Source organism: Esox lucius, chromosome 19 (assembly GCF_011004845.1).
Source record: "Esox lucius isolate fEsoLuc1 chromosome 19, fEsoLuc1.pri, whole genome shotgun sequence".
In the NCBI taxonomy this organism is placed as follows: domain Eukaryota; kingdom Metazoa; phylum Chordata; class Actinopteri; order Esociformes; family Esocidae; genus Esox; species Esox lucius.
This window is the reverse complement of record NC_047587.1, coordinates 25,723,837-25,741,679: the sequence shown is the minus strand read 5'-3', so window position 1 is coordinate 25,741,679 and position 17,843 is coordinate 25,723,837. Positions and strand designations below refer to the sequence as shown.

General features: G+C 46.5%; 1 protein-coding gene across 3 annotated transcripts in view; it reads right to left on the bottom strand.

Moving 5' to 3' along the window:
* Nucleotides 1-231: 231 nt before the first annotated feature.
* bcar1 (BCAR1 scaffold protein, Cas family member) overlaps nt 232-17,843 on the bottom strand; it is an 83,201-nt gene continuing 65,589 nt past the window's right edge. For 2 of the 3 annotated variants that reach the window (XM_010883855.5, XM_010883854.4), the window contains exons 3-7: nt 10,574-10,729; nt 5,172-5,276; nt 3,612-4,820; nt 2,294-2,377; nt 232-2,137 (exon numbers count right to left, since the gene is read on the bottom strand). In XM_010883855.5, coding sequence (XP_010882157.2) covers nt 1,622-2,137; nt 2,294-2,377; nt 3,612-4,820; nt 5,172-5,276; nt 10,574-10,729 — 2,070 coding nt within the window. In that variant the 3' untranslated portion in view covers nt 232-1,621. The remainder of the gene's footprint in view (nt 2,138-2,293; nt 2,378-3,611; nt 4,821-5,171; nt 5,277-10,573; nt 10,730-17,843) is intronic. The other variant, XM_010883856.4, reaches the window with a different exon arrangement.

The window sequence follows — 17,843 nt, the reverse complement described above, 5'->3', positions numbered from 1 at the left end:
AGTTGGTGAAAATACTGAAGTTTACAATTATAAAACTAAAAGCATTTCTGGTATAAGCAATTTCCATTGAAAGCACATAGCTTCTTCAAGAGGGAGTTGGTTTGACGTTTATTATTTTATGAAAATATATTAAACATATATTTTCTAGTTATGCAATGTCCTTAACATACAGTATATTTCACATTTTAAAACACATATTTGAGACCAATATTACCACAAATACCAGCCAGCTTTGTTTTCAATGTATGATTTTTACTTGATAGGGGTTTCAACTACATCCACAACAACATGTTGCATTGAACTACAACTACGAGTTGGCTTTTAGAAAACAGATCAATGGAAGACTCCTCTGCTATGCGTGGAGTTTCCTCCAGGACTTAAGAACTAGCCAAGTACACCCACTTTCCAAGTAAATTCATATTCCTTTGGGTACAGCTATTGAAAGTGGGGATAGAATACAGCCGCTGCAACTTCATCTGAAGAACGGCTCCAATTAGGCTAACAGGTATTACCATTAAAACAGTTTGAGCCCGTTTGGAAAAATGCAGATTGAGCTTTTAAACAACCACTCACTAACAAAAGATCAAATCAATTTCCCATGGTGTTGAGTGTATGTTAATTAAAACAAATGCCCTTCTCATACCCAGTACCCCCACTTACACCTAGCCATGACGGGTTCCCCTGGCCTGCAGGGTGCAGTGGTGCTGTCCTGGAAGTGCTTGGGAGAGGAGGTCAGAGAGGGACACAGGAGACTTCTAAAACAGCAGAGCCACAGGAGTGTGAACCCACCCTTCAGACCACAGAGAGCATGCAGGACTTGCAGAGTGGAAGAGAGTGGGATGCAATAAGCACTCTAGGGACAGTGGACAGATGGATAAAGCTTTCTGCTTTTGAAGAACACGGAAGGTCAAAAATGCTGACAAAAGAATTGTCAATTCATAATTTTGTTTCTCTATATCAGGTTTGTTCTTTTCATTCCTCCCATCATTTGTATGCAAATACAATCTTCTAATTGGCGTGTTTTAAATAGCATGTAGAGTTTCTCAAATTAAATGTGTCCCGTGACAGCAATGTATCTGAGAAAGTAATTAAATGTCTATCAGAAACCTCTCCCTCCCAACCACTACCCAGAATGCCATGCACTCAACACAAACCCCAGCCTCTTTTGACAGCTCCAATGAAAGCATCTCATTTTCCTCCACCTCACCTAAATACATAACTTTTACAAAATCCATCATCATTGATAATCTTGGATGAAAAACAGCATTAAGTATTACATACATTTTGTTTGAAATTTAAACATCCTTAATCAACGCATTATAACAATAATGATAACTATTATAATAATCAAAGCAATAATTACAGTATAGCAATAATAATAATAATGCATATTGTCTAAAAACTACATGTTGACGTTTTAACCATAAGACCTTAAAAACATATATAGTGGAAGCTCGCCTTCTTTAACGTTTTTTTTTTTCTGGCTAATAGTAACTTAAATATTTACAGTGATTCATTTACAACCAATGGCCCAGCCCAGTCAGATAGTTGTCCTTTTTTAAAATAAAAAGCACAAGGGGGGGATGAAGGTCCGTGTGTCTGTGTCAGTGTTTCCCGAGGCTCACATGGCCAGCAGCTGGCTCAGAGCCACGCGGAACTGCTGTGTGCAGCCGGCCAGCTCCCGCACCCTCTCCGTCATGTCGCGCGCCGCACCGGGGGAGGGGTACTGCAGCGCCGCGGTCTTGGTGCTCACCACGATGTCCTTCAGTTTGTCACACAGCGCGTTACTGTGCTGGGCCACGCGGGCCCGCACCTCCGGGGACTTGGCCTGCCGAGACAGCGTGTCCCCGATGAACACCAGCTTGTGTGCGCTGAGGATGACGAACTTGCTGTGGGCTACGAAGATCTTGGGTGGCTGGTTGTTGTTGATGGAGGAGAAGAAGGCGTCGATGGCGTTGGTGAGTGTGGTGACGTTGGCCTCGCACTGCTCCGAGTAGAAGAGCAGCAGCTGCCGGTCGCCCGTGCTCAGCTTACTCCTCTGGGCTGCTGGGTAGTGGGAGGGCGGGGTCCAGCCTGAGATGTCGTTGTTGATTGGCTGGCTGACTTCCTGCTCCAGCCGCTCAAACTGTTTCAGCTGCAGTAGATCGGAACACAGAGTATAAATAAGTACCGGTCTGTTCTGTAAAGGTCCCAATCCTAAACCTCTAAGACACCAACCTAACTCCACAGACTGATGGACAGACAGACAGACAGACAGACAGGCAGGCAGGCAGACTGATCCACAGATCCTCACCTGCTGCTGTTCCAGGGTGGTTTTGGTGTGTCTGGTCCCCTTCTCTAATAACTGCCTCTGATTTTTCTCAAACTCCTCCTTACCCTAGAAATCAAAACATAGACGATTTTAGTATTTATTTATTTAAGTCTCCACACACTAGGTTAATATCTGAACTCCACTGGGTTGAGGAAGTATAATTCACATAAAATGTCTGACACCACATGTGATAATTCTCCCAATCAGCAGAGGGCAGTAGAGCTCATATTAAGTGAACCCAGCTCTGCCACCAAACTGAAGATGACACACCATTATGGTTGGTGTGTTAGTGTGGATAAGGGAATCTGCTAAATGACTAAAATGTTAATGTAAGTATAGCATTGAAACTTATTTAAAATCCTATTAATCTCTTTTTCATCTAATTTACTTAAACCAAGTGCAGTCAAGCCGTAATTATTTTCTATGCGGGGGGGGGGGGGGGGGGGGACATCAGCCGGCACTATCACACCAACTCCTTGAACGCTCTGATTTTATTTTATAGAAGTTTGCACTTTTAGAAAAAAAAAAATAAATTTTATAAAAGCATTTTTCTTTACCCTTTGATATGTGTATACATGGGATATTGCTTTTCTTAAAATAAAAATGAAAAATACATAAAACTACCTATTCCTTCAAAAAGGAAATAGCTACCTAAACCATTCCTTCAAAATGGTTTAACTGAGTAAAAAGCAGCCTTTCTGTGGTGAATGGTGTAGGCCCATATTCCTGAGAGGCCTGAGGGGCCCCAGTTGTTTTAACCCCATATCTATGATTTCAAGTGCCTTCTCAATGGGAGCTGTACACTGCATGACAGTGGAGATTACGTGTCCCTCTCCTCTTAACATCATTAGTTCCTCTGGCACTTTCCCACCACAGACAATGGAGATGATGCATGATGGGTACATAGACAAAAGCCACCTGCACATGCATTAATGGTGATTGATAACGACACCTGAACCAGTATGCTGAGGGGAGTGTGTGGAGATGAAAATAAGAATTAGACCTGTCAGGTTAAGTGATGTATGCATAGCCCACATGGGGAGGCCTTGCATGGGCCTCTGATCTGCCGGCTGTGGTGTGGTAATGGAGACAAGCCTGGAGTGGGCCTTCTCTCTCATCTCACAGGCCTATCATATCATGAAACAGGCCAACTCCCCGTCCACGCCACGGCCCACGCTTCACGTACCCAGCGGGCTCATGCGTAACGCCGCCCAGCTGTTTCGGACACCGCCCTGGTGCTGTACTAGAGACCCAATTCATTAACCCTGTGCGGAGTGTGGAGGACATTGTGTCTTCTCACCTGTAAATGTACGTAGTCGTAGTCCTCCATCCAGCCCTCCTCCGTGCTCTCATACGGCCTGTCGGGGGTCTCCTCCTCGGCCGAGAACTTGGGCGGGGAGGGCAGGGGGCGGGATTGGATGTTGGCCCTGCCGTCCCCGGTCTGATAGGCTGAGGTGTTGTTGTTGGTCGTCATGAGGTCCGCCCCCTGGGGGACGGGGGGGAGGGGCAGCTGCTGCTGTTTGTTTGTCCTTTTGAAGAGCAGCGAGGCGTTGCCATGGAGAAAGGAGGCCAGCTGTTTGGTGTCGTCGGGCACACCCCGGGCACACATGATCAGCCGGTCCAGGTCATCCCCGCCACTGCCCCCGGAGGGCGCCGTCAGGGCAGAGGGGGCCCAGGCCACAGCGTCCAGAGCCTGGCTGTACTTGACCAGGCCCTGGAAGGCCTCCTCCATCTTCTGCAGCTGCTTGCCAAGCTTGGCTTGCAGGGTGCGGTCGGTGGCCTGGGCAGCGTTGGCCACGGCTCCCCGGGCAAACTCCAGCAGGTCCCTGACGGCCGCCCTCATCCTGTCCACGGCCTGCTTTATGGCCGGGAGGTTGGCCTCCATCTGGGAGGGGCCGCGCCAGTTTCCACTGATGAAGGACATGAGGAGAGAGACGGAGCCTTCCACGCCCTGCTGCAGGCGGGAGAGACGCTCCATGGCCTGATCCAGGTCCAGGACCAACAGCTTCCACTGGCCGGGCACGGCCGACTCCCGGACCGGCACCATGTCCAGGGAGGACGTGGACTGGTTACTGCGAGTGCTCCCCGTGCTGGAGGCGGACAGCCGCTTGAAGCTGACCGTGAGCTCCTCGGTGGTTCCCGCGTCTCGCACCACCTGAGGCGGGACGTCGTAGATGGAGTCCTCCCCCGCCGGCCGCTCACGGGGGAAATCGTACACATCTTGGGGGTCATGGGCTCCACCCTTCCTCAGACTGGCAGGGATGTCGTAGATCTCTTGACCCGGAGGGGTGTGGTGGGGGTCTCGGCGGTGCTTCCCAGTCAGGGGAGGGGGAGGGACGTCGTAAACGTCTTCAGGGATGGGGGGCTCAGGACCGCAGTGGATCTGATAGGTCTGCTTCTGGCTCTCCAGACCCTTCATCTTGGCGAAGTGGGGGGGCACGTCATAGGTCTCCTCCCTGGTAGAACCATCTGGAACATCCTTACTGACGGAGGGGGGGAAGTCGTACACCTGAAAAAGACAGAGGCAACGTCAAACACACTGTACTGTACACTCAGTGTCGTAGAACCTTATAATGAGAACAAACACGCTATATTGACTCTCACTGTCGTAGAACCTTATCATAAGAACAAACACACTGTACTGACTCACTGTTGTATAACCTTATAATGGAAACAAACACACTATATTGACTCTCACTGTCGTAGAACCTTATCATAAGAACAAACACACTGTATTGACTTTCACTGTCGTAGAACCTTATAATGATGACAAACACAGTACAGTGAACTGATGTGTCTCCTTTCTAAACTACTATAACACACAGAGAGGACATCCAATTGGTGCCGTCGCCAGCCTCACCATTTGGTGGGAGAGCAGCTGGCTCTTGTCCACACTGGGGGGGGTGTCATAGATGTCTTGGCCACTAGGGGGGCCTTTTACCACCATGGGGGGGGTGTCGTACACCTAGAGGGAAGATCGAGGGCACAGTGAGATAAAATACACAAACCCAGAAGTAATACATTTGAACACACTGTTTCTCTTTTTCTTACACACACACACACACACACACACACACACATACAATAATGAAAGAAGCTCAATTACCGCTGCAACAGACTATTGAGGTGCATATTAAAAAGGGAGGAACTAATTAAATCAATCTTCTGAGGGCGTGTTGGTTTAATCCAGTTTAACATGGAAATGAGTGAAGGAGGGGTCCAGATACTTTGTCCTATAATCTCTTCCCTCCCCGGGGCCCCTCGTCTCTCCGCTGCCCTCCCTGACATCTTTTCTCCTCTCCCCTCCCGTCAGTTAGGTGATAGTGATAGGGGACGCTGTCTCCCACTCCCAAACACACACCCTGTCTTAAGCTGGCCCTGACACACATGGGGAGCTGGCCCTGACACACATGGGGAGCTGGCCCTGACACACATGGGGAGCTGGCCCTGACACACATGGGGAGCTGGCCCTGACACACACACACAGGGAGCTGGCCCTGACACACACACACAGGGAGCTGGCCCTGACACACACACACAGGAAGCTGGCCCTGACACACACACACAGGGAGCTGGCCCTGACACACACACACAGGAAGCTGGCCCTGACACACACACACACACACAGGAAGCTGGCCCTGACACACACACACAGGGAGCTGGCCCTGACACACACACACAGGGAGCTGGCCCTGACACACACACACAGGGAGCTGGCCCTGACACACACACACAGGAAGCTGGCCCTGACACACACACACACACAGGAAGCTGGCCCTGACACACACACACACACACACAGGGAGCTGGTCCTGACACACATACACAGGCAACTGGCCCTGAAAAACATACAGGGAGCTGGCCCTGACATACATACACAGGGAGCTGGCCCTGAAAAACATACAGGGAGCTGGCCCTTAAAAACATACAGGGAGCTGGCCCTGAAAAACATACAGGGAGCTGGCCCTGACATACATACTCAGGGAGCTGGCCCTGACACATACAGGGAGCTGGCCCTGAAAACATACAGGGAACTGGCCCTGACACACATGCACAGGGAGTTGGCCCTGACACATACAGGGAGCTGGCCCTGAAAACATACAGGGAGCTGGCCCTGACACACATGCACAGGGATATGGCCCTAAACACATGTAGGGAACCAGAAGGATGTGTGTATGAGGTCCACTAAAGACATGTAGGGAACCAGAAGGATGTGTGTTTGAGGTCCACTAAAGACATGTAGGGAACCAGAAGGATGTGTGTTTGAGGTCCACTAAAGACATGTAAGGAACCAGAAGGATGTGTGTTTGAGGTCCACTAAAGACATGTAGGGAACCAGAAGGATGTGTGTATGAGGTCCACTGCAGACATTATCCTACATCATGTGAGGAGACCATGGCTGTGGTCTGGCTGTAACCCTCCAGGTTTAGAAACGTCCACAGATGAGGGTTCAACGTCCTCAATTTGCATAACAGAATGTCACATTACCTCAACAATGCCTCCCAGTGTGACTGAGATGATGTCTTTTGGTCTAGGTCTTTCCTAAAACACCGTTAAATTCAGAGCAATCCCACATTGCACTTTAGCCTGGAGCGACGGTGACGGAATTAACTTGGCTGTCCGTTTTGTGTGAGTAAACCTCACAGAACACAGAGCCCTGCAGCAGACCCAGTCTATATGTGCGTCTCTGCCCACAGAGGGTCGGCACACTGCTGTCCCAGCTTTGATTACGGGCGATGATGGTAGTCACCAAGTCAATGAGCTTGGTAATTAGTTTTTGGAAAGCAGATTAACGCCACAGCTTTTAGGTTAATGGCCATATTAAAAGTGTGCTTTGTTGATCATTAACGTCAGACTGATGCACACACATATTCGCAAAAACACAAAACCTAATCTACTGTGAGGTTACGGCCAGGGAACCACTCGAAGCACCGTGATGCTGGGGCAGCGCTGTCTGCTGTCCGGGTGTTGATGAGCCAGGCCTCAGGAGAAACAGGGGCAGTATGGAAGACCCAGCATCCTGTCCATTCTCCAGAACCTGACGGCAAACGGCAACCGACAGACAGGCCCACTCCTCCATCCACTCCCCAACCCCTATTAACACACAGCAAATTGCTCTCCCATCTCTCACCATGTGGCTTGTCCCCAAACAAGCCCATTAGCAATTATAATTCTGCCCAAACAATGTGATACAATCTGTTCTCCAGGCCTTTGGGAGATGAGAGTGAAGACAGAAGTGTAACAGTATGAATACCAAATCCGCCCCAACAACCATTGGGCAACGGGCCAAAAACACTTTATCACAATCTTCAATTCAGACGATTCGACTCGTTCTGAGTTTGTATTCAGCAGGTACCCTGATCTGATATCAGTAAGACTGGAGATGTTACTCCTTGTTGCTCCTTTTAACAACAACACAAATAACCCAAGCCAGGTCCAATTCAATTGTCCATTGACCTCATTGACTTCTTAGGCCTGGTATCTGAGCTTGAATGCAATGCTGTCTATATTTGAGAGAGAACACTGCCTCCGAAAGGAAGTATGTCTATCTCCTAAACTGCTACCTTTTGCACGTTTGTCTCCCCTCGGATTGGGCCTGCTTGTCTACCTCTCTGACAGCGTTAAACAGCTTCCTCACTCCCAGGACCATTACTCTGTCCTCCTCCAGCTGGTTCCCTCTCTCTCTCATTCCACGTCTGGAAGCTGTTTGTCCTGTTATGTTGTGGCTGAATGCATGTGACATTTCGTTCGGGTGAAGCGGCTGCCAGTGGAGGGAATGTGTGTTTGTGTGTATATATGAGTGCGTGTGTGGGCATGTGAGGACAAACTACACAGAATGATGGTTCACCTTCAGATCCAGAGCACATGCTGCTCAGGACGCCGGGCTCACTGGGCTTTGTGGAAAAATACAATATTTTACTAACGCCTCCAGACACTGAAATATCTACTTCCCCTGCAAGTAATGTATGACCGTCTCTAAAAATAGACATGAAATCACAGAACCGCTGTGAGTTAAAAACACACACACACACACACACAGCAACCAAGAGAGTGAGAGGCAGAGAGGGAGAGAGACATAGAGTGACAGATAAATAGAGGGAGAGATAGAGTGACAGATATATAGAGGGAGAGATAGAGTGACAGATAAATAGAGGGAGAGAGAGTGGTTTAATATTCCCAACGCATCAAATATTAATGAGAAGCGAGACACTTCACAGACAGATGACCAGTTGAGCTCGGAAGTGTGTCTAAGGCAGCCAAGAGGAAAAATTGCCATCAATCTTGTGAATAGGATGAAATCACTTCAGTGACATATGAGACATTTAAGTGAGAAGGCAGGACAGTGAGAGGACATGAACACCACGACCAGTCTCATGCAGAGGACATGAACACCACAGCCAGTCTCATGCAGAGGACATGAACACCACAGCCAGTCTCATGCAGAGGACATGAACACCACAGCCAGTCTCAAGCAGAGGACATGAACACCACAGCCAGTCTCAAGCAGAGGACATGAACACCACAGCCAGTCTCAAGCAGAGGACATGAACGCCACGACCAGTCTCATGCAGAGGACATGAACACCACAGCCAGTCTCATGCAGAGGACATGAACACCACAGCCAGTCTCAAGCAGAGGACATGAACACCACAGCCAGTCTCATGCAGAGGACATGAACACCACAGCCAGTCTCATGCAGAGGACATGAACGCCACGACCAGTCTCATGCAGAGGACATGAACACCACAGCCAGTCTCATGCAGAGGACATGAACACCACAGCCAGTCTCAAGCAGAGGACATGAACACCACAGCCAGTCTCATGCAGAGGACATGAACACCACAGCCAGTCTCATGCAGAGGACATGAACACCACAGCCAGTCTCAAGCAGAGGACATGAACACCACACCCAGTCTCAAGCAGAGGACATGAACGCCACAACCAGTCTCATGCAGAGGACATGAACACCACAGCCAGTCTCAAGCAGAGGACATGAACACCACAGCCAGTCTCAAGCAGAGGACATGAACGCCACGACCAGTCTCATGCAGAGGACATGAACACCACAGCCAGTCTCATGCAGAAGACATGAACACCACAGCCAGTCTCATGCAGAGGACATGAACACCACAGCCAGTCTCATGCAGAGGACACCACCATCAATGGAATGAAGGATCAAGCATAGGAGGTCAAAACTAGAATGTTTAAATAAGGATAGCATTCTTCCAAGAGTAATTTTTATCTGAAGAACCTTTTTTAAACTCTTTGGAATTACCCCATTTTATTTCCCAGCATGCTATATTGTAGGGGCTCAAACGTTTCTTCCACTGTGACCCTCATGTCACAACCCTGAATTGAAAGCAACAGTCCCAAGTTAGATAAAATGAATTTCTAATATCTTTGACTCCTCAACTTAGCTTAGTCGCTCAGCTTGTGAATGACATAAGGAAAAACCAAAGGTATTCCCAATGCATCAGTCACCTTTTACTCACCACTGGTTTGCAGCCTTAAGTATTGCAGAGTTTTACATCCCATCTATTATTTAACCCCTTAAACCAAGCGGTGTATTGCATGGTCATTTTCTAAAATATATATATTTTAGGACATGTCTTCATTTTTTATTTATATTGATTGGTTTATTATGTTATGCGCCACAAATACCATCAGTTTTCTAAAACAGTGTAATCTTTAAAAAGATGTATTGCACCTATTACCGAGCTAGTTCTTCTAATTTAAATAATTGAGGTTGCAGGTGATTAAATATTAAACTTGTAGGATGTTCTTTATCCAGATGGATTCCAATAGGAATTACACTGAATTTTGCAAGCCTGCACATTTTGACTGGCAGGCCTAATGTGGCATGCAAACTTTTTGTTAAGTCAGTGGTGCTCAAACTGTTTTGGTCATGATCAGTATCCAGTACCCAACTCGATTAGATTAAAGGAGCGATTTTGGCAGCGCATAACAGACAGGGAGAAACATTGAATCATGAAATAGTATAAGTATAACCATTTGCAAGGCTTTCTGTGAAGCACCATGCAACTAGGATTGTAAGTAGAAACAACTGCAACAGGCACAAAAAAGGGTTCCCTTAAGGGGACAAACTAAAGAAACTTATGGATGGAGGATAAGAAATGGAATCTTCATTGCTGAGAGTGGACCAGGTTCACTTGAATACAGGTGTGTCCTCACCTGCTGGTTGTACTGAGTTGGAGGATAAGAAATGGAACCAGGTTCACTTGAATACAGGTGTGTCCTCACCTGCTGGTTGTACTGGGTTCGGGTCGGCGGGACGTCGTAGATGTCTTGGGACTGTTGTGAGGGAGGCATGTGCCTGGGGGGGACATCATACTCATCCTGCTCTGACTTCCCTGTGTCATACACATACACCTGTCCGACACGTGTTGGCACCACCACCTGACGGAGAGGGAGAGACAGGGGGAGACAGGGGGAGACAGGCTGTTAGTGAAATGGTTGGTTATAAGGCTTTTGTCAGATGGATGCAGCTCTAGGCTGAACATGCTTCTCCAACGCCCAGATGACTCCACCATATAAACCACTGCTTTAGTGAACACATCGTATTCGTTGAACACTTCATGTTAACGCCCCCAGAGCCACAGTGAAGAGTGGACCCGGCCTGTCATAGGGTCAGGTCCAGATCAACCCCAGAGGCAGAAGTAACAGCGCTGGGGTCCTAGCAGGTCAGCGTGGGAACAAGGGCGGTCCTATTGTCTGCCTGTTTACTCGGGGTATTATAGTCTCAGGGTTATGTCAACGGCCTGGGCCTGGGAAATGAAAACAGACAGACTGTCTGGCTGCCCATCACTTTAAAGACAGTAATTGGAACAGGGCATCCTGCTGCTGCTTCATGAGTGCAGGTAGCCAGGCGGTTACCGCATCTGACCAGAAACCCAATGGCCAGCAAGTTGAAAATAATAGTAATCTGTCCTTTAATAATGCTGTTAAACCACATTTTTCACTTATATATGATATATGTAGAGAACAATTCTGCAAATAATTGGTGTTTGAGCAAACAACTAGGGAAGTCATGTAGCCAAATGAACGTCTCCTTTAATAAAAGTTATTTGGTTCCCAACGCTCACCAAAAAGAGAGGTTAAAAAGCACCAGTTTTCTTTGGTGAACAACACATCACTACTTTAGATCCGTGCATGAGCCATTGGCAAGACTCTCCAAAATAAATTCTTCAAAACGTCCCCCACAATGAACAACACAATCATCTGATTTATCTGAGGTCTACAAACACATTGCAATATTTGCTATTCCTGCTATTACGATCATAAATATGTATCAGTCAAACAGGAACTAACCTCCTGTTTTGCCCTTGTCTCTGAAGTTATTTCTAAATCTGCTCTCTGCTAGTCTCACATATCTACGTGTAGACACGCAGCCTGTGTAGACAGGCAGAAGATGACATGTCTGCTCCATTTCGTCAGTGAGGGGAACAACACAGAACATACCACGGATGAAGCAGCTAGTCTGTTTTCTTCAAAATGCAGAAAAAAGTGATGTTTGAGGAAACAAAATGTCCAAAAGCCCCCACCAAAAAACATTTTCTAGACATTATATGGAGATTTAGAACATGTTTCAGGTCAGCCTGACCTCAGCAATATATGACTCACGTAAGCAAATAGACAGCAAAATACATCTGTGAAATGACAGCCAAATACATTTGGATGATGCTTCAACATTAACAGGAAGTGAGACCTGAAGTCAATGTTAACAATCAAAACATCCCTTTAACCTCTAAATATTTAACCTATAGAAATCCTTCCGAATCATTACTGTAGAAGTAATATTGCATGTTAAAAATTCCTTCCAAACTAGTACTCGTATAGATATTAAACAGTCACATCATTAGCATTATCCAGGACCATATCATGTAACATCACAGTATCGGATCCTGTATCTGTGCTAATTGGAAGACTACAGAATGTCTGAGACTTAACATGGCCCTGTTAATAATCTGAAACATGGCCCTGTTAATATTCCCAAACATGGTCCTGTTAATAGTCCCAAACATGGTCCTGTTAATAGTCCCAAACATGGCCCTGTTAATAGTCCCAAACATGGTCCTGTTAATAGTCCCAAACATGGCCCTGTTAATAGTCCCAAACATGGTCCTGTTAATAGTCCCAAACATGGCCCTGTTAATAGTCCCAAACATGGTCCTGTTAATAGTCCCAAACATGGTCCTGTTAATAGTCCCAAACATGGCCCTGTTAATAGTCCCAAACATGGCCTTGGTAATAGTCCCAAACATGGCCCTGTTAATAATATGAAACATGGCCCTGTTAATAATATGAAACATGGCCCTGTTAATAGTCCCAAACATGGTCCTGTTAATAGTCCCAAACATGGCCCTGTTAATAGTCCCAAACATGGCCCTGGAAATAGTCCCAAACATGGTCCTGTTAATAGTCCCAAACATGGCCCTGGTAATAGTCCCAAACATGGTCCTGTTAATAGTCCCAAACATGGCCCTGTTAATAGTCCCAAACATGGCCCTGGTAATAGTCCCAAACATGGCCCTGTTAATAGTCCCAAACATGGTCCTGTTAATAGTCCCAAACATGGCCCTGTTAATAGTCCCAAACATGGTCCTGTTAATAGTCCCAAACATGGTCCTGTTAATAGTCCCAAACATGGCCCTGTTAATAGTCCCAAACATGGCCTTGGTAATAGTCCCAAACATGGCCCTGTTAATAATATGAAACATGGCCCTGTTAATAATATGAAACATGGCCCTGTTAATAGTCCCAAACATGGTCCTGTTAATAGTCCCAAACATGGCCCTGTTAATAGTCCCAAACATGGCCCTGGAAATAGTCCCAAACATGGTCCTGTTAATAGTCCCAAACATGGCCCTGGTAATAGTCCCAAACATGGCCCTGGTAATAGTCCCAAACATGGCCCTGGTAATAGTCCCAAACATGGCCCTGGTAATAGTCCCAAACATGGCCCTGGTAATACTCAAATATGTCCCTGCACTCCAGGGCTGGGATCTAACAGAGTTGGAACCTTGCTATCTCCCAATCAGGGCACTGGAGACATCCCTGATGACCTACTCTTTTACAGAAGTTTGCCTTCATAACTGATGACAAAACAGCACAGCATTCCAATTATTATGCATGCCCACACACACACACACACACACACACACACAGCCTGTCTCTTCTTAGTGCCAGACGAGGTCAAGACGAGGTCAAACGAAGACATGGAAGAAGCAAGCAGAGGAGATATGTAGATGTCACCTAACTGGCCATGCCTGGCCCACTACAGGTTTCACAGGCTAGAACTTCACAGATTTCTGACATCTTCATCCCTCCTCACTAGACCTGAGCTGACCTCTCACCACCAGACACCCCAGAGAACGGTGAGGAGATTGCTCCCTACGGCCTGTCAATATGTCATCTTTGCCAGCAACATGTCATGAGTCAGAGGGGCATTATTAGCATGACACAGTGACAGACAAAGTGGATTTGTCCTGTCTGACAGACAGACACTGCATGAAATACTTCCGCAGTCATATATTTACAGAGTTTGGCCAATGCGGTTTTCTGTTCTGTTTTAACAACCTACCAAAAGGTTTAGTGAAAGCAAATAAGCAATTTCTTGACATCACCGCACAGTAAGCTAAAAGTAGGGACACATTATCCTGCATACTAATCAATAGGAACGCCTGTTGATTATGCTGCTCTGATCGTCACAGGTGATTGTTGGAGGGGCTCTTTTCTATAATACAGGTTCTCACATGACAGCCACTCAAAAGCAGTTGGGAGTTTTCCAAAAAATTGTACTGGAGGCAGATCTGCCTTGAAAGAAAAAATTTATGTGATTAGTTGACTCAATCGAGAGGGCGGAGCTTACGTCCTAATTCTGTCACTCAAATGAGGTTTACATTGAAAATGGTTAATGTAAGGATTAGGGCAGGGACACATACTAAACCTGCTTTCAATTCCTGTCAAAGCTTTCAGCCCATTTTAAATCAACCAATCACATTAATCTCTGCCCTTGGGGAAGGCCTCCAGTACATGTTAGAGTAAGTAAAACTCCACATGTCTTCGAAAACCTAGTTAAACTAACAGATGGCTCAGGGCGGACCTGGCAGGCATCAGCCTGAAGGTAAGGATCAGCCGCTTCACATATGCCTCTGGATACATCACATAGAAAACGACGCAATGCCACAGGACATAAGCCCCAACCAAAATATCATTCAAATAATCCCAATACTATTAATAATTACCCAGAACACGCAGCGCCTCCTGGTACAAGACGGTGCTGCCTAGTGAACTGGCTGATAGCACTTAATAGAATCTCATCATATCCACTCTGGAATTCCATCTCCACTCCTCACCAGTGACTATGGCAACCATACATGTGGGAGGGAGCTGAGGTAGATGCTCAACAGATATCGAGTGTTCACCAATCCGTGCTTAATAATGCAGGAATAAAGATCCACCAGTAATCGATGTGTGAGTTCACATTCACTAAAAGCAATCCAATGTCCATTTAGATAACATGCACATGGAGGTAATATACATGTGCGCTTGTGTCCCAACACACTGGCCTTTCATTCATCTGCCAACCTCCTCTGGCGCTCTTTTGTGCATGTTACCTCAGTAGCCTGCCCGACTGACATTTATGAAACCAATCACATACTTTGCTAATGAAACGCCACAAGTCTCCCAGAAACTCTAATAATATTTGCTCTCCCTGTCAGGCTTCCTGCCTCTTGAAAGGTGACAGCATAGCTAAACGCCTAATTAAGCCATTGTCCATTAAACCAATGTGACAATCTGCCCCTGTTAATATTTCATCCCTGTTCCCCTGTCCTGTCTTCTGCCTTTTTCTTCCTTCTTCCTTTTCCTTCTTATCCCTCCTCAGTCGTCTCCTCCACGCATGTTTAGGTTCTTTAGAACCAGTGTCTCATAGAAGGGAGTAGATCTTCCTAACTGACAGCCTATAAACTAAAAAAGGCTACGGGAAAACCCCAGAACAAATGTAATCAAGCAAGCCAAAGTGATATTACACTCCCACCCTCTACCTCCTTTCCATCACTCAGGCCCCCTCCCCTAGACCCTCAGGACCCCCACGTCTCCACCTAGACAGACGGGGTCACACACATTTGAAATCCACAGCAGGTATTTTCAACGTCCCAGGACAACTTCTGTCACACAGAACATCCATTTCCCTCCTCAGTTATTCTGTAGATTTACAGTCCCAGTAAAAAGTTTGGACACATTTACCCATTCTACAGGACCCATTCTACAGGACCCATTCTACAGGACCCATTCTACAGGACCCATTCTACAGAACCCATTCTACAGGACCCATTCTACAGGACTCCAACTATGCGCTTTAAGAGCATTAGGATGGGAAATTCAAGCGTAAGTGACATGTAATTCAGAGTTCATTTAATGGATTGTGGAGGATTTCTCTGAGGACCTGCATGAGCATAACTAATGGTGATTGAATAGTGTGAATGATCAATGAAGCATGGTCCTGGAGACGGGGGGGGGCACAAATGGGCTCTGGCTCTTAGCCAGGTCATCATCAATAGCGTTGAAAGGAGTGGGGGGAGGGGCCACACCCATCAGGCAGCTGTCAATACAGTCTGTCAGATCATAATGACGACATCACCGAGGGAGCCACCGAGTGTGTGGGACAATGAGGAGCGGAGCCGGTCGGCCCAGACCTCCTACTCCACCGGGCTGTCAGCCGGCCATCGGGGTCCTCTCGTGGAGGCTGTCGGATGGAACAGGGGTCACCCTGAGGAGAGGAGCAGATTGCAGACCCCCCATGACCCCCCCCGACCCCGTCGACCAGCTGACATTAACACACATGCCACCACTCTCCACAGCCTCCACAGCCTCCACAGCCTCCCTGTCCACACAGGGTCTTTCTAGTCCATCTGCAACAGCAACACAAACAAAACCTCCTGCAAAACCAAGTCAACAAAGGTTGGAGGACAAATGTCTCAGTTTTGACACGTTCAGATACATGAAAGTGAAACACTCCTCGAACTCTTACCCGAAATGCTTTATTGATGCTCCATTATAAAACTTAGGTAATATATAACCAACAACCTGATAATAAATTATTACAGTGCAATCAGATTTAGGCTTGATTGAACATGCAGTCTATCTAGTGGTGTGTGCCTTGATCCATTTCCAGAAGCAGCCCTATCCCGTTCAGACACATAGTGGGTGTGTCCTAATGTAAGCAAAGTGCTCTGACCAGCATGAATAAAAAAGCCCTGAACGCTACCGAACAAAAAGGGTTAAAGTCCAAACGCTGAAGGGAGTAGAAGGAGCTTTTTCCTTCATGGAATTAGGTGGCCGAGCGTGCTGGAGCATTCCTCCACAGAACACTCCATCTTCCCCCTCGGCCTGATGGGAAGCCATCTGTGGTACAAGCTGTGACCTTCCCTTTCTTTGTAGCGGGGGTGAATGGAGTTGTAGGGGGGATGTAAGGGCACCCTATTCAGGCGACAATAATTATTATCAAAACAATTTAATGTAAAGAAAATTAGCATAATATGCAAATAACCTTTTCTATTCAAACTAACAATGCCAAACTCACACTGTGAGGCAAAACGCATGCAAGCACCAGCACCATGGGTAGACCACTGGCCTGGATGACATAGAAACTCACTGACTATGTTGTTTTCCTGGTAACTAACATGGCGCTCTCTGTTGAATAAGTGCTGTTACTGGTGATGGAAGGATTTTTTAAGTGCCAGTGTGACATGTTTCTAGGTGCTTCACAACAACAACTAATTCTGATCCTGGGACTTCAGAACCTGACTTGCTAAGTCACCGCTCATTCCATTACAATACACACTAAGCGAGACATTGTTTCTAACCCTCAGTAACTGTGGGGAGTACTTGTCAGAAAATGTCCCACGTTACCGCGTATGACACCATACAGACATTTACATTTTCACTCGTTTACACGATAAAAAGTTTGATCTCCAAAATAAAATCCTGTTCATCTTTGTAGTTCCATTTAGATTAACCCACTTTTAAGACAGACTTCTGTAATGAAAGCAAACCCATCGCCAGACCACCTTGCAGCCATGGAAGAAGCTAAGAAATGTAGGTGTGGGAGACTAGCCACCCTTTAATTGAAATGTGCAGCCACCTACATAGCTCTGTTGTCAGATTGGTGTTGTTTCTGTAGCATAGCGTTGCAGTTAGTAATCTTACCAGTTACTAAAAAATTATAGATCGAATCCCTAAGGACCAAGTGAAAAATATCTGGTTCTGTCCTCGAGAAAAGCAGTTAACTCTAAATTCATGCAGTGAGATAAGCACGGTTGAAGTGAAAAGGTTTGGTCAAAAGCAAAAGGAAAATCTTGGTTGGACCAATTCTATTCTCTTTATTTCACATTAAATTGAGTCCGCAAAACAAATGGCCACTGGATTAATGCAAATAATAATTATATTGTTTTGACAGGCACACCACTGTAGCAATTAACTAGACCTTTTATTTGTTTCAAAGTAGTCA